Source organism: Zalophus californianus, chromosome 11 (assembly GCF_009762305.2).
Source record: "Zalophus californianus isolate mZalCal1 chromosome 11, mZalCal1.pri.v2, whole genome shotgun sequence".
NCBI classification, from domain to species: domain Eukaryota; kingdom Metazoa; phylum Chordata; class Mammalia; order Carnivora; family Otariidae; genus Zalophus; species Zalophus californianus.
The window spans coordinates 59,178,524-59,196,259 of NC_045605.1; the positions used below are offsets into that span (position 1 = coordinate 59,178,524).

Sequence of the window (17,736 nt, forward strand, 5' to 3'; positions counted from 1 at the left end):
TTGTATCACATTCCCATGGCCTTAAAGTCTCCGCTGTACAGTATCACGTTGGGTTTTCAGCTCCTTGCCTCTCCTGCCCATGTCTCCTCACCCAGGCTGTGCTGTCACAGCAAGGTGGATGGCACCTCCTCCTGCCTCCACCATATCTAGTCACACAAGGCTGGCTGGGCACTCAGAAGGCACACAGTACAGATAGAGTCCGGCCGGTTGATTGATGGGTCGAATGAAACCATGTTTATTCTCCAGAGGCTGCCCAGCAGGAGGGTACAGCAGCTGGGCAGGCTGGCTGGGCTCCTGGGCCCTCCGTTTATGTGGATGGGAGGCCCAGGAAGGCTGCCTAAGAATCCTCTCTGACACTGAGGCTGAGCCGAGGCTTCCATCTCAATGCCCTTTTGTTTGAGGGGGATAGCACCCAGGCCTCCCATGAAGTCTGTGTGTTTGACCAGCTTTTACAGATGGATAGTGAGCAGGGACAGGATGTAAAGCACAAACAGTTGGGGGAGGCCTCTGAATTCCCAGGGGTTCAGAGTCCAGCAGGCAGGGCAGGATCCTTTCCAGAGCAGGTGACACTTAGTTACAGCCCCTGCACTGGTAGAAAGGATCCAAGGCACTTTGGTCTCTGGCCTTACCTCCTCATCAGTATTCAAGTCCCTGTTTAGGTTTTCTTCCCCTTCCCCGCACGCCCCCAAAGAGGTTTTTGCTGGGAAGCATCCAGTCCTCAGGAGAGCTTCTCTAGATATGAGGCCCTCTCTTCCTCCTGAAGGATAAGCAGACTCTGCTTGAACAAGCATTCATTATTTTATTCTTTATTTTTCTTTTTGAGGTATAATTCACATACCATAAAATTCATCCTTTAAAAGCATACAGTGGTATATTTGGTATATTTATAAAATTATGCGATCATCACTATCTCATTCCAGAACATTTTCATCACTCCCTCACCCCCAAAAAGACCCTAGTCTCATTAGCAGTCGTTCCCTGTTCTCCCTTCCCGCCAGACCCTGGAAACTACTAATCCACTTTCTGTCTCTGTGGATTTGCCTATCTGGACAGTTCATATAAATGGAATCAGACAGTGTGGTCTTTTGTGGCTGACTTCTTTCACTCAGCATTATGTTTTCTTGATTCATCCTTGTTGTAGCATGTATCAGTACTTCGTTCCTTTTTATGGCTGGATAATATTCCATGTATAGATATATCACATTTTATTTATCCTTTCATCCGTTGATGAACGTTTATGTTTTTACTTTTTAGCTAATATTAGAATGATTTTTCTCTGAACATTCATATATGTTTTTATGAGAATGTCTATGTTTTCATATCTATTGGGTAGATTCCTAGGAATGGAACTGCTGGATCATATAGTAACTCTATGTTTAACATTTTGAGGAGCTGCCAGACTGTTTTCCAAAGTGGCTCTACCATTTTACATTCTTACCAGCAATGAATGAGGGTTCTGATTCTCCAGTCTTTGCCAATACTTATTATTATCTGTCTTTTTTATTACCGCCATCCTAGTATGTGTGAAGTGATATCTCGTTGTAGTTTTGATTTGCATTTCCCTGATGGCTAATGGTCCATCCATTGAGCATCTTTTCACATACTTACTGGCCATTTGTATATTTTCTTTGGCATTTATTCATTCTTTTTTTTTTTGGCATTCTTAAGGTCCATTATAAGCATTATACCCCATTTGGCATTGAGGAGGAGCATAAACATGTATCATGATGACCTTTGCCTTTCAAGAACTTTTGCAGTCTGGTAAGAGAATTGTAATTAGTATGTAAGAAAGGTAAGGCTTCATAGACAAGGTGGCGTTTAATCTGGGCCTGGAGAAAGGTAGTATCTGGATACAAGTTGCTTAGTGGAAAGACTTTCTGGACATTTGGAGTAATGTAAACAAAGGCACTTTGGAATTAGAAAAACATTTTATCTCGTGATGAATTCTGAAGCGGTATGTGTAAAAGCACTGGCCTAGCACTTGACACATAGGGGGCTGTCATTATGCGTTAGCTTCCTCTGCAGCTGCCCTGTTTAGCCCCTGCTCTGTCCTCTAGGACTACACAGCTTCCTTTTCCTGTTGCAGACCTTTAAATATTAGGAGACGGAACTCCAAGCTAAATAAGCCTTGGTTCCCTAAACTGTGCTTTCAAGTCTTCTCCCCGTCGTAGTCATTTCCTAATGAAATGGCCCCAAAGTTTTGGTGCCATTTCTGAACTGTGGCATGACCACAATTGTGAGGAGCAGGGCAGTCATCCCCTTTGTTACAGATTTTATGCTTCTATTAATATGGTCTGAATTTGCACTAGCTTTTTTGGCAGCTGCATGGTACTCCTGGATTCTTTTAAGCTTGCAGTCAGCCCAGCCTGCTGAGAACCAGGTACTTCTTTAACCTTTGATTGGATTTGTTTGCTAAGCTTGTTTTAACCTAAAGGTAAGACCATTTTAAAGCATTGTATTGCCATGTGAGTATGAAAGTTGTGGAGCTAGTGTGGAGGAAGAAGGGATGGATTGGGCCTATCTCATCTTGAGTCTAGGAGAAGAGGGTCTCTTCCAGGGGAGAAGGTTCTAGAATGCAGAACTAATCAAAGAGTATCTCTATCCCTCAGATCCTTCCTTTCCACTTAAGACTTTTCCTTCTTTATCATTTTTTGTCAGTTGATTAGTCCCATCAGACTCCTGTAGTGTGCTGGCCCCAGGCTACATGTGGGAAAGAAGGGAAAAAAATGGGATATGTGCCCTGGAAGGCAGTGTGGTTCAGCAGAGAGTCCCGGCATGAGTCCCAGTCCCTAGCTGCCACTCACTGGCCATTCACCTTAAGCAAGTCCTTCACTAGTCACATGATCAGATGAGATCATAAATGTCAGGTGCCTGATACATAGTAGGCCGCTCAAGAGGTGTGCGTTCTTTTGACTCCATCATTCAAGAGCCAAGTATGCTGTGTGCTCACTGACCCTGTACAAAGAGCTCTCAGAGTGCCATGATACTTAAAGCGCTTGTTTGTGTGTTTGTCCCATTTCCCCAACCCCAGTTCAGACTGGGAGTTCCTTGTGGGCAAGGTCCATGTCTCTTTCATCTCTGGACCCTTAGTGCCCAGCATAGAGCCTGGCTTGAAGAAGATGCTACTTAAGTTTTGTTACTGGAATGAACCTGATCTTTGCCCTCACCTGTCTAGGGGGCCAGGTATTTTGAACGGCTTTTCACAGTCCAGTCTTTACTGAAAAGCTCACGGGTTTCTGGTCCTTGACAGTGGTGGCTCAAGTGCAACCCTGTTTGACAAGTTTGAGCCACTTCTGTGTCTCACTGCCATACTCATGTGACAAGCTTTCTGGCAACCCAGCCAGCTACCCAGCTGCCCTCCGTAGCAGCCTAGAGTCCTGCTGTGGTGCCAGTAGGTGGCGCCCATGACCCTTTCCCACACTTCAGCTGCCTAGACAGGGCTTTCCTTCTTGTCACCAAGTTACCAGGGCAGCAGCTGACTGGGACATAGCATATAGCCCTGGGCAGTGGTACCCCCATGAGGGTGCCCTGGGCCACCCCCTCCCCTTTCTAGCCTTGGTATTGTTGCTTTTCATGTTTTATTGCATCCCAGCCATGGCACACACTTCTTGGGGAAACAGAGACGTTTCCTCAGGAGGATCCTAGGAGGTCAGTAGTGGAATTGGTGTTTCTGCCTGTCCTTTCTGGCACAGCTCATGCCTCTGCCTCTAGGAAGTTGTCCCTGTGGTTCCATTGCTCTGACCTACACTCACATGGTACCTTCTCCCGGGTCCTCACTTATATTTTAGTTATTTTCCAGGTGTGGAGTTGAACAGTGAGTGCCTTGAAGGCAAGGACACTGGAACTCATCCTGCTCAGAGTCCTATAATAACCACGGTCTCATGAAAAGTTTGTGGAATGAATGGGTGAATAATAGGAAATGGGTTCCTCAAAAAGTTGTTATCTAAACTGAAGGACATTCTACAAACTAGCCTTACTCTGCAAAAGTGTTAGAATTATGAAAATCAAAGAAAGGCTGAGCAACTATTTATTCTAGGTGAAAGGAAACTGAAGACACATGCAATACCTGATTCTCATATTGATCCTGGCTTATATCTGGTTTACGGGGGAAATTGCTCTAAAGGATATTATTGGGGTAGTTGATGAAATTTGAATATTAGATAAAAATATTTTATCAATGTTAAGTGTCCCAAATTTGATCATTGTTGTTTAGTGGTTATGTAAGAGAATAGCCTCATACTAGGAAATATGTGCTGAAGTATTTGGGAGTAAAGGGGCATAATGTCTGAAACTAACTCTCACGTGGTCCAGGAAAAGATAGCGAAAGGAGTGGTCAAGCACAAGAGGCAAAATATAACGAGAATCTGAGCAAAGGACAGATCTGAGGTTTTTTTGTGCTATTTTTGTAACTGCTCTGTAAGCTTGAAATCATTTCAAAATAAAGTTTAAAAAAATAATCTCTGCACTTTAATCTGTGTCAGGTTCCTGCTAGAAACTGTGAGAGCTGGGACAAAGAATGGTCACCCAGCATTGGACTTCATTCCGTTTAATCCAGCACTATTCAGTGAGGGTCTGATACAGCTCCTCCACTGTGTGCTTTTGAACAAATAGAACACTTGTGGTAATGACAACTAACATTTGCAAAATGTAAGTGCTTTGCATACGTTATTTCTTTTGGTCGAGCTCAGCACCCTTGTTAGGTAGGTCTGGCAGGCTGATAAGGTAAGGTTACTGAGGTTCAGAGAGGTTAACATAACCTGCCACGATCACACAGCCTGGAAGAGACAGATGCAGGCTCAAATCCAAATTAGTCTAGTCGAAGGCTGATACTTTGTGAACCTCCATGTTTGTATGTGTAAAAGGAAGCACTGGACTGATCTCTGCAGATTGTTCTTTATCTAGAAATTTAAAACCTTATATGATAGGAAATAAATAGTTATGAAGCTTGCAGTCTGCATAAATGCCTTTCTCCTCCCTCACTATTCACCCGCTTCCCTTTGGAGTAGTGGCAGTGTTGGAGTGGGCCATCTCCCTAGTAGGGAGAGCATCTGGAGAGCTTCCTAGAGGAAGAGTCCCAAGAGGGGCCTTGAAGGAGAATGCCTAGTTCAAGTAGCAAATGCAGAAGATGCCAGAGAGGCCTTGTGTTTGTGGAGTTAGAGTACCAGGAGCCTGCCTGAAGGCTGCTGGCCCGAGCTGGGTTCTGAGAGCAGCCTTCTTCCTCCCTTGCCCTGCCCCTCTCAGCCCAGGCTGACTGGGTAGATAAGGCGCAGATGGAGGCTGTGTGTGGATTCTAGCCCCAGGCGCCTTGCTTCTGCTCAGCCTGGCCTGGTGCTGTTATTACTGTAAACAGGACCTTCTGCGAGGCTCCAGCCAGAGCCCTGTTGCCCAGATAGTGATCATGATTGAGTCTGCATGGCTCACTGCTTCCAGGCCTCTGATGCAGGTGGGCCAGGGCTCCCCACCCTTCAGCCCCCTCCCCAGCTGCAGCTGAGAGCTGGTTAATGTGAGGGATCCGGAAATCAGTTGGAACAATGCACGATTGAAGTTCAGTGGCCGCTTTGTATTGATTGGTCATAAAGAAAGAGGAAGAAAAATCAAGTGGTACCTCCCTCCCCTGAGTGGAAGAGCTGGTTAGCCAGAATAACTCAAAACTGCCCCATATCCCTGTCTGGGACTCTCTCCCTCCTATAGACAGCAGCCCGAGGAGTTGTCTTTTCTTTGGAAGTCTTGCGAGTGCCTGTGTCTGTTAGGAATCCGCTTCTCAAATTTTGACGTTATACATATTTAGAATCCTAAGATTTTAGGACTGACAGGGATTTGAGAAATCCTTTGTTCCGTTATTTTACCACAGAGAAAAGTGAGGCCCAGAGAGACAGATTAGGATCACACAACTAGTTACTGAGAAAGCCACGACTAGAATCCATGGCCTCCAGCCCCAGGCCTGCATCTTAAGTGTCCCCAGCCCTGAGCCTGAGAAGCTACACCCACACTCTCCCACATATACATAGGAGCCTAAATTCTTTGAAAAAGACAGGCCCACCAGTATAAAACCAGTAACTTCCAACACAAGACCAAGGTACTGATGAGAGTGTGTAGGGAAGTGCTGTAGACATGTACTCATTCAAGGCCGTGTGTGGCCCCCTGGTGCCAGCACAGGGAGTGAAGAGACAGGAGGGCCATGCTGACTGGAGGGGGCGGGGAGGAAACTGGTAAATGTTGATATAGATTAGCATAGGCTTCTTGGAGAAAGAAAGGGTAAGGTCCCCCCCGCCCCAAGAAAGTTTTGCTTAAAAAAAAAAAAAGCAATAGTATGTTCATTGTTACAAAAAACAATAAAATTTGAAAGAATACAGAAGCACTCACAGCAGGAAGGGAGAGTTTGACTCTCTCATCCTCTTTTCCATCAATTGTTTCGTGTTTGGTCCGAAGCCTTCGGAACTCACCTGGATCCCTGATCAGAACAGCTTTGTTTTTCCCCTTGATGTGTTAGTCTCCTATGGAAATCTTCAGGTCTTGGGCTAGGGGACCCTTATTCTACCACTGCCCTTGCCTGGGGATTTGAGACTGTTTACTTATCAATCCACAGAAAATTTTGTACACCTTCCACATATCCTAGTTTACTGTTACTTCCTTAAAATGGGGTAGGTACTAATTAGAAAATGATGATAGCACAGCCCTTCCGTTTGTCCAGTACTTTATTGCATGTCGAGTATTTTTTTTTAAGATTTTTATTTATTTGATAGAGACACAGCGAGAGGGAACACAAGCAGGGGGAGTGGGAGAGGGAGAAGCAACCAGGCTTCCCTCGGAGCAGGGAGCCTGATGCAGGGCTCGATCCCAGGACCCTGGGACCATGACCTGAGCTGAAGGCAGACTGAGCCACCCAGGCGCCCCGCATGTCGAATATTTTTACATATTTTGGCTCATTGTTTCTTCGTGGTACCCCCTTGTGACTACAGAGTAGGGCTGCTGGGGTCCTCTCCATTCTTGAAGAACAGGTGTGGGAACAGGCTCAGAGAGCAGGAGCTGTCACTCAGATGAGGGGACCAAGTAAAGTTCAGAGAGGCTAGGTCATTCATTCATCCGTTCCTACCCACCCAGTTAGTACTGGAGCCTGCATGTGGGCCAAATCCATCCTGCTTCTTCCCCTGCCCCCCACTACTGCCTGAGATCTGTGCAAGATACGGGGTTCAACTCCTGACTGCTGGTGTGGCCGCCTCCCTGTCCGCTGCCCTGGACCACCCCCAGTTAGTGTCACCCACCACTGCCCTGCCAAGCGGGAGACCTAGTTCATTAGGGAAGGGCCTTCCACAAGTCTGGAGGGAGCCCAGAAAGGCCTGCGGTGCCCAGCCCCCGGACACAGGCTGCTCTGCCCTGAGTGGCAGCCCGCATTAAGCATTCCACTCATCATCTCAGGGATGATGGAATCCTAACCTTTTCGGAGACACCATGCTCTGTCACAAGCATTGCTCTTTTTAAAAGAGATTAATTCACTTGCCGCATTTTGTCTGTTGGTGAAAATCACAGGGGAGAGCAGGGGTGGCTTTCTCAGGCCGCAGAGGCCCTTTCAGCCACTCTCAGCAGGCAGCCACCCCGCACGCCCAGCTGGCCCAGACTTTGAAATGACTGCCCACTGGGCATTCACTTGCAAAGCAACAAAATGAAATGGAGGAGACCTGTGTGTGTGAAATGCTAACTTTGAGGGCTGCTCTGCACAGAAGGGAGGTGGGGGAGGGGCCCCACCCAGCTCTGAAGGAGGAAAAGTTGTTTGTAGTTGGGTTCGCTTGTGGTGCTTTTTAATGTTGGTTCTGGTCCTTCCTTGATTTAACAAGTGCCACCACTCCTTATGGAGTGCTACCGTGTGGTATCACTTTTAATCCTTAAAACCACCTTGCACGATAGATATTAATATCCCCCATGTCACAGCTAGTAAGCGACAAAGCGAGAATCTGAACTCCAGCCCTTGGACTCCAGGGTCATTGCTTTTTTATTACACCTGAGCCCCAGGAGGCTGCAAAGAATGATGCTCAGTCAGGATGCTGGGCAGGGCTCAAAAGCTGGAGTGTCACCGAAGAATACTAAGATTTGCCTCCTAGAAGTGACCCTTCAGGTTGGTGGCACCCTTTCCTTCAGGTTTCTGTGCCCCCTCCTGAAACCTGCATGGACCCAGGAGGAGGCTGAAGCTTAGGATGAGATACCTTCCCTAGCATGTTAGAGCAGGAAGTGGCAGCCCTGACTAGAGCCCCGGCTGCCTGACTGCTCAGTGCTCTCTCGGCTCTGGTCGTTGACAGGATAGCAAGTTTGGAGAAGCCCTTTTTCCCAGCAGTCCTCCTCTTAAAAGAAAATCCTGCATTGTACGGAATGTAATGAGTAGCTCAAAATTGTTGCTAATCAGAGACGCAAGCTAAGACAATAACATGAGACCCCTTTAGACCTATCAGGCTTGCAGTCAATAGGAAGCTGGCAACTGCTGAGTGTTGGCCAGGAGCGCCCCTGTCCTGCTGGCAGGAGGGTAGATGGAGCAGCTTTCCTGGAGAGGACCCTGGCACAGTGGCATCGAACCAAGTAACGGAAACCCAAAACCCAGGGATCCCACTGCATGTACATGCCCCAGAGAAATACTCACACCCATCCAAAAGGGCACATGCAAGACGATGTTCTTTGAGCATCGCTTTTGGTGGCTGGGACATGGAGGCTGCTTGAGTGGGTAATCTCTGGGAGAGCAGAGAGGGAAAAATGTGGTGGATGTACCATGGAGAATTATATAGCAATTCTTAAAAATGGAATTATTGTATACTTAGCAGTATGAGTTTATCTTAAAATGCAGTTATTTGTGAAAAGAAGTAATAAACAGAAATACATATGTGTATATGTATATAAGGAGAAAACCCTGCTTGGCTCAGTTCTGGAAAGGAAGAACCTCTGTCTTGTATCCTCCTCAGGAGCCGGCATGCAGCTGGGCACAAAGTAGGTGTGTATACATCACATGTTTGTTGAATAGATGAATAGAGGAGTGCCTGGAGCCAGGCTGGATGAATTATCCAGGACATCCTGTGTGACCCTGTCTTAGAATCCCTGGGTATTGGCCAACCTGCTACTGCCAGCTTCAGACTAGAACACATTGGTCCATCAAAGGGGTGGAAGTAGGGTAAGGTGGCAGGCCGAAGTCACCCTGAATTGAACACCTGTTATACGCCAGGTACTGGGCTGGGATCCCAGCAAAGTAGAGGTTAGTGTCCTTATTTGATAGGTGAGAAAACTGAGACTCAAGAGAATTGATTTGCCCAGGATTATCTAGCTGGACTAGAATTTGAATCCAGGTCTAATTTATTCCAAAGTCCTTTATTCATCCTTTTCATTACGCTACACTTGGCCCTCAAGGGACATGAGGAGGAGGCATCTCCATCCTCTTTCTTCGGCCCTGCCTCCAGAGCAGACCTGCTTCCAGAATTCTCAGGACCCAGGCAGGGAAACATGGGTCACTGACCCACTGGAGACAGGAGGGATTCTGACTGCACTGAGTTTTTCCTGGCTGTGTCCTGCTTTCTCATTTCCCTGCCCTGGCTCATCTCCTTTGGTCTCATATTATAGCAGCCCCCAAACTGTCTTCTTGTTCCCACTTTCTACTCTCTCCCCTTTCAGACTCAACTTGCTTAAGCTCTCAGGTTAATTTTGTAATTTCCTTTGCCCAGAAACCTTCGGTGACAACCCCTCTGCCTGTGGTGAGAGTCTAAGGAATGCCAAAGAGGTTTCTTCTCTGTTGCCAGCTTTAGTTGATTAATGGTGGCCTATTGGAACGAGTGTTGAGGAGGATTCTGAGGCTTTTTCAAAGGCTCCACAGGAGAGAGCTGCCAGGAGAGATTCACGATTTCTGACTTAGATGGAGGACAGTACCCTGCATGCCAGACATTTGTCAACCCTTTAGATTGGGTTTTTAACCTAAGATCTGTTATTGATTTCATGAAGAGCTGTGAACTCCTGGACATTGTATGTAAGGAAAGAAAAATTTCTTTTTTGAGTATGTGTGTTCCTATGCACTTTTCTGGAGAGAGTCATCAGCTTGAAGCCTATGGCTCAAAAAGGTTTATGCCCACCGCCTTGGTAGCTTGGCTTTAGAGGTCCTGTTGTAGACCCTGCATACCTTGGCAGCTGCTTGTTTCTTTGCTGTGAACTGTCACCTGGATGAATCTACCTTCCCATTGCTTCCCTGCTTCTGTCTTGTTCCTTTCCTCTTGACTGGCGTGCACTTCCTCCCTTGCCTCTAAATTGTTCCTGTTCTTCAAGGCACACTTCATGTCTTTTCCTTCAGAAACCTCTTTGTTTTGCTTCAGCTGGTCCTGATTTTCTAGCCTTCTGGACTGAGGACCAGAGAAATGAGGCTGTCTGATCAGAATCACAGGATCAGAACTCCAGGCTCTAAACTTTCAGACCCATGCGCTTTGCACAGCACCTGCTAAACCAGGGCAGGTTTTGTAAATTAGGAAGGAGTTTTTGTGCAAAAAGAGATTTTTGTCTCATAGGGCTCTTAATATTCTTGGCCATGGAAAATTGTTTTTCCAAAAAGATGTTTAACTGTGTGTGGTAAAGAGGCCCAGGAGTTTCACCAGAAGAAATCCTCCAAATTAGAGGTGGGAGATGAGGGTTTCCCAACCTCCTCTCTTGACAATCCTCCCTCACATTTTGGGCCCAGTCATGCTGCCTTCTCTGGATGAGAGGCTTTACCTCTGCCTGACATACTCCTTCCCCTCCCTCAACCCCATTTATCTGGCAACTCTCTGGCATCACCTCCTCAGGGAGGACTTCCCAGTCGCTGAGTCTGGGTTAGGGCCCTGGGTGTGCATCTGCAGCCTGCGCTCCCCCATTCACAGAGCTCCTCCAATGCATGCTTGTGTGCTTGCTGGCCCTGGGCTCCGACAGTGCCTATCTCCTCCCTGTGTCAGCGCAGGCCAGATGAGTGCGACATGCTGTGGCTCCTCCTCCCAAGCCTTGTGCCCCTGCTTACTTCAGCCGCACAGAGCTTTTATTTGACTTGATCCAGACAAGCAGTTACTGCACATTGTGGCACGACCCCGCCTCCAGACTCTCTGCTGGTGCCTTTCATTTGGAACCCACTAAAGAGTCAGCAGCCTCCCAGTTCCCCCAAACACCCTCCACCCATTCCTCATAGGCAGATCCTGCCTTGTTGGTGAATCGTTCTTGACTTTTGGTCTCGCGCTCTCCTGGCCTCCTGCAGCACTTCTGGTGGGAAACCATATACTCCAGGCTTTGATTTCCTACTATCCTTAGTTTCCCCCCTCCACAACTAAATCATTTGCTCCCTAGGGCAGACCCCATGTCTTCTCACCCCCCACCCCAGAATCTAGCACAGGACCAAGGACATACAGTGATTTGCTAAAGTCAGTTAAGTCTCTTGTCTTCCACGTTCCATGGAGCTAGGTTCGGTCTGGAGGAAGGGCTGTGAAGTGACAGGAATTCTGGCTATAGAGCCATTATCAACCTGAACTTCAGTCACTGATCACCCTTAGCTGGCTTTGTGACCTTCAGCAAGTCATTTCACCTCACTGGGCCTGTCACCTCATCCATGAAAAGAGGTTAACATCAGTTCCTTAAACTTGTGTGAAGAGTAAATGAGAGCATATGTGTCAAGTTGTGAAGGCAGTTCCTGCTTACAGTAGGTGCTCAGTAAGAGTTGGTTCTTTTTACTCCCTTTCTCTCTGTCCAGCCCCACATTGTAGGGCCCCTTGTTCCCAGGACCCAGAATTCAGGATTTTAATGATATATTTAAAGCCCTGGAGCCAGGATCCAAGACTATTGAACTCCTACTGTGTGCTAGGCACTCCAGCAACTATTGAACTCCTACTGTGTGCTAGGCACTGGCATAGAGAGTCAAATAGGCTCGTGTGGACTTTCCTAGAAACCTAATCTAGCATTTCTAACATTCTTCCCATCTTTCCTTGGGTTCAAGATTTTCAGTTTCCAAACAGCCACCATACAGAGAAACTTGAGGATGTGATCCTTTGGTAAACTGGGAACTACCTAGATAGGCAGTGTCATTGGGCATTCAGTGCTCCTCCATGAAACATAGGGGAATTCTAAGGACAGAGAAGAGATCTCTGGACTGGATGAGCCAAGGAAGCCTTCTCAGGAGGGAGTTCTCAAGCCAGGATTGTACCCCATAGCATGCTAGTAGGATTAGAGTAGGCAAAGAATCAGGGAAAGAGCATTCTGGACTAAGGGAATGGGAGTGTCAGGGTATTAAAGTAGGGAAGACACATTCTTTCCTCAGAAGGTAACAGCAGGGGTCAGACTCATTCAAGGGAAGAATGAGAGAGGTAGGAGAGGCCTAGGGTGAGGGGAGAGTGGCCAGAGGAGCTGGGGTGGGTACTTAGTTCTCAAAGGCCTTTGACTATTTCCAGATTCACCTAGCCTCCCTGTTTGTTGACTGTCTCATTTCTTCCACTCCTACTTCCGCAATAAGCCATATACTGAAAATATTCCTCTGTTTCTTTCTAGGCTCTTGTCGGAAGGTGCAGATGTTAATGCAAGGCACAGACTTGGCTGGACAGCACTCATGGTGGCAGCCATCAGCCGAAATGACAGGTGAGAGATCTTCTACACAGGGCTCCCTTAGCCTGAGCCTTGCAGACCACATTCCAGAACCCTCTCCCACCCTGCTTGTCTCCTTGTTGTCTTCCCCAGAGGCAGGGTGATGGACTGAGCTGAAGGTCAGGTCTATACCTGGTATAATGAAAGTATAGAAGATGGGGAAAGGGAAGAGATAGCCTTGGATCCTGGCTCCATCTTTCATTTGCTTTGTGGCCTTAGGCGAGTCATTTGCATTATTGAAGCCATGAAATGTTTGCAAGCCTGTGTTAAGTGGTTGAAGGTACACATGTGAGTTCCCTTTATGTTTTCGTTATCCACTGTCTGTCCATGTGGAAGAAGCTAGTCACCGTCCTCAGCGAGGGCTCCACTGGGCTATTCCTATGAAGATTCTGACGGAAACTGGGGGGTGGGGGGTGGCACTCCTCCCCTATCATTGGAGGCCCTGCTCTTTTCCTGCCCACTTCGCCATTCCCTCAGAGGGAAGCTATTTTGTAAAGGTTGAAATAGTCCCCTATGTGTAGAGAGTTATTTCCAATTCTCACAATTGCCACAATTTGCCAAAATTCTCATTTTGCAGTTGAGAGAACTGAAGCCCAGATGGAAAAGATGATTTGTCTGAGGTCACACAGGAGTTAGAATTTGGTCTGGCTTGCAAAATTTGTGTTTTACTTTACCTCACTGCTGCCTCCATGTGCCAGATCCTGGATGCTACTTCTTCATCCCAGTCTCTAGCTGTAGTTACACTGTAGTTATGCAAAAGAATTGATTAAGAGCAAAAAGAAATGCTTTCATAGAAAGCAGACTGGGCACTTTAGTAGCAGCCATGGAAATTGATAGTTTGAAGTACCAGTTTTAATTTTTTCTTCAAGCTGATCATTAAGGCTTTTGTCTGCCACTACTGGCCTCCTTTGGAAGGATCATAAATGTGGTGGAAACCGACAAAACAGGGATTTTCTAATATAGAGGTGGCACTGCATCAGATGGGCTGAGAGACTTAGCTGTACTTGAGATAGGTCTCTCTTCTCTGTTCCTCTGTCCTGAGCCTGTTCTCAGCACTCCATTTCCTTATTTGCCTCTTAAGCTCCAAGCACTTAAAAGAAAACTTGGTGTAAATAGGCTTTGCAGTTGAGAGGCCTGGAATCCAGTTCTGGTTCTGACCCTTAGTTGAATTTCAGAATTCTGGGGGTACCCTGTTTCTTCATCTGAAATCAGTTATTTTCACAAGCATGTGGTAAATATCTACTCTGAGCCAGACTTTGTGCTAATCATTGGAGAATCAGAGACCTTGGGAGCTCAAGGTCCAATGTAGAAAAGAAAGGCAGGTAAGAGAGAGAGTCAAATGTAACCACTGATGTCAGAGCCATGTGGACAGGATATTATCAGAGCAGAGGGTATGAGGGGACTGAATCTGGCAGCAGAGTAGATTCCCGCTATATTTTTGCGAGAGCCCAGTGAGATAGTGTATATGCTACCTGTTACAAATGACCAATTGTTATTCTCTATTACCCACATTAGCTGTGTCTACACACAAACGTGTTTATTCTACCACTGATACTCCACCCACTACCACCTCCACCCCACCCACCGGTCTTCTTTCCCAGCTGGCAGCTCTCTCCATCCACAAGAGATAGCAAGCAGGTGGTGGATAAAAGGGAAGGGGGTGTGTGGCCCTTCTAGATGTAGTATTTCCAGCATTGAGACAGACGAGGAAATAACACTATACTTAAGAGTATTGTCAATCAGTGTGCAGCTAGATGGTAGATGTGCTTTGGGGACACTTTTCTCTAATTCTAATGACTTCTTGCCTTAACTGATTGCCCTGTCTTTATCCAGTGCCATTAGCAAATCAGTGATGCTTGTTGAGCAAAGTGAGAGTGTTGGCTTGTATTTACTTGTTTTGGTTCTTGGAACTAATTATTGGTGTTTTAAACATCCATTTTGTGTCCTTCTCTTCCTTCCAGTGTCTAGGGACAGATTTTTATTGAAAGTGGCATACCTTTTAGGTTAATTTATTCATATCATAATTTTTTTTTGGCACCTACTGTCTGCCAGGCACTGTTCCTGACAGACAAATATCCCTACCTTCATAGAGCTTACTTCTATACTAGCGGTGGTCCCTGGGTAGTAAATGATAAGTATATTTATATATTTATATAAATAAGATATATACTATATTAAAAGGTAAGAAGTGCTATGGAGAAAGGAAAGTAGAACCTGATAAAAAGGAATGCCTGAAGTACCTTGATCAGGGTGAGTAGGCCTCATTGGTAAGGTGCTATGGGTGTGGTCTTAAAAGATGATCATGTTCATAGCAGCACAGTCTGCCAATAAGTTTCTCCTTATTAGAAGTATACTGATCCTTATTTCATCAGTTACCAAGCCCTTCTGGAATCATATTGGCCAGGACTGAAATGCCACCATTTCAATTGGACTTGGATGAAGGGAGGATAGAGGGACAGCACCCCTTGCTTCAAGGCTGAAGCAGAGAACCTTCACCTCCATTAGATGTTGTCAGCCCACAAGCTCAAAGGAGAGGTCCTGAGAGGATCCAGTCATTTCACCCTAAACTGCCTTTAGTGAGTGCCTGTCATGACTATGTCTTTAGGGATATAGCACAATAATCTCTATCATTAAGGAGACTAACATCTTGTGAACTGTTATTTGTATATGTATTTTTTAACTTAATTTTGAATAGTAAAGATAGTACTATTTTATTTAATTTTTAATAAAAAATACAGTCCTATAGAACAAAATTTTAAAAGTATGTATGAGAACTTAACTTATAATTTATTCTCTCCTTTTATTTCCAAAAAGGGTTTGCAGTGACTCAAATTAAAATAAAAATATAAATGTACACAGGAGAGTTAAAACTGGATCAGGATCAGAAATCATATTGGTAAAAGGAAAGATAATTGTATCAGGATTGAACCAGAGATTTTCTTTTCTGAAAATAGGCTTATTGTTTTTGTAAAAATAATATAGAGAAGAAAGTAGCAGTCAACTGAATTCCCTCTATCTAGAAATTGAGCAGTGTATGTGTGTGATTTCACATAAATGGCACCATGCTATACTCACTGTAAGTCAGGTAATTAGTGGAATTAAGTATTACTTTAGATGAAGTTTCCTGATGAGCAAGGCAAAAAAAAAAGGGATACAGAGAGTTTGGTTCTTCAGGAAAGAAGAACTTTGTTCTGACACCCCTTTCTATTATCGTTTTATGTATCCAGCAAACATTTTTTAAAACTATACTATGTCTGGTGCTGATGTGCTAAGCTGTGACGGATTCAGATAATAAGCATTACAGCCTTTGCCTTAAGAAGCTTCCTTGGACTGCTGACATCAAGGACTCGAGTAACATGGTGGCCATTGTCTTCAGTAGCCGTTCTGCCAAAGATTTACCAACATTCTACTAGGATGATCCTTTGGCCAGCCCTACCTAGTAACAGCTTGGGTGAAGTAGTGACTTGAGGAGCAGTTGCTGGGGGCTGACCCTTTTTCCATAGTGAGGCCTCCTAAGCCTCATGCTATAGGCACTTGTTTAGCTTGAGTCTGGGTGCCTCATTCTGTGTTGCACTTTGACCCAGCCCAGCTAAAGGCTAAGCCACAGGGTCCCAGGATGATCACTGTGACTTAGCAGAGCCTTCACCAGCTCGTGCAAATATACCCAGCCTGCAGCTAAATTCAATTAGTTTTTCTTTAAGAAGAGAAAGAAATCCAATTTTACCAAACATGGACAGACGGTGGAAGGCACTTTGATGTTACAACCTCTCAGTGATGCTTTACTTAGTCACAAGTTCATAAGCAAGAAGGCTTAATTACTTGGGAAAACACAGGATTAAAACTGGACACAATGGCTGAGTATCCGCTCTTAGGCGACTTGATTCGAACCCATGTACCCAGTTCGTGTGTGGTGCAAACTTTGATGTGTGCTATGACAAGCTGAAAGTCATGACCCCCTCAGGGAAGCTCCTTCACATGGCATTTGCAGGATGTGTAGGCGGAGAGGCAGGGCCTGCCAGGCCTGTTTGCTCAACTTTGATGTCCAAGCAGCCACAGGCCCCACTGTTTGCTCTTTCACTGAAGGATGGATTGGGAGCCTCCTACCTTTCCCAGTGGACAATGGCCAGCAATGGAGTGTGACGACTGTTGACCATTCCAGGAGCCTGGTGGACCAGAACAGGGCTTTTGGGAGGTGCAGAGCCTGGGGGGCCAAAAGCTGTTTGTAAGACGGCCATTTCTCCAGATGTAGCTTTCCTTAAAGTCTAGTGTTGGTTGGGTGCTTACAGTGGAGGTAAAAATAGCTCATGAGTTTTAGCAGGTATCAGCTACTGCTTGACTCTCCATCCAGTGGCACTAAGGTATTTGTAAACTGAAGGTTTAAGTCTATCCTGTTTCCTTTATCAGCATGTATATGCAGGGGATAGTGGTTTGGCAGAAAAATGGTATGATTTAGATCCTTATAATTTTTAATTTTTCAAAAAAAGAAACTGTCAAAACACACATCCGATAAAGGAATATTATCCAGAAGATATAAAGAACTCTTATAAATCAAGAATAAAAAGACAACCCAATTTTTAAAAAATGGGCAAAAGATTTTAGCAGACATTAACCAGAGAAGAGATGGATGGCAAATAAGCACATGAAAAGATACTCCGCATTAGTCATTTAGAATGGCTAAAATTTAGAAAAGCTGACAATACCAAGTGCTGACAGGGATGCAGAACAATTGCCATCATTGCTGATAGGAATGCATTATGCTGTGGCCACTTTGGAAGACACTTAGGCAGTTTCTCATAAAGGTGAAACATATATTTACCATGCAACCCAGCAATACCAGCTCCTGTACCAACTTTATCCATGAGACATAACAACACACATCTTCAAAAAGACCTGTAGCTTTGTAGACATAATAGCTTTGTTCATAATCGCCAAAAACTGGAAATTACCCAAATGTCCATCAGCTGGTGAATGGACAAATTATGGTACATCCATACAGTGGACCACTACCCAGCAATTAAAAAAAATAAAACTATTCAGGGGCGCCTGGGTAGCTCACTTGGTTAAGCGACTGCTTTTGGCTCAGGATCCTGGGATTGAGCCCCCCATCAGGCTCCCTGCTCCCAGGGGAGC

General features: G+C 45.6%; 1 protein-coding gene across 4 annotated transcripts in view; it reads left to right on the forward strand.

The window, feature by feature from the left end:
- The window catches only part of CLPB (caseinolytic mitochondrial matrix peptidase chaperone subunit B), a 173,174-nt gene that overhangs the window by 16,489 nt on the left and 138,949 nt on the right, over positions 1–17,736 (forward strand). For all 4 annotated transcript variants that reach the window (XR_003517316.1, XM_027578461.1, XM_027578462.1 and 1 more), the window contains exon 3: positions 12,514–12,600. Coding sequence is in view for 3 of the 4 variants with exons in the window: in XM_027578461.1 (XP_027434262.1) it covers positions 12,514–12,600 (87 nt within the window). In the remaining variant the exon portion in view is untranslated. The remainder of the gene's footprint in view (positions 1–12,513; positions 12,601–17,736) is intronic.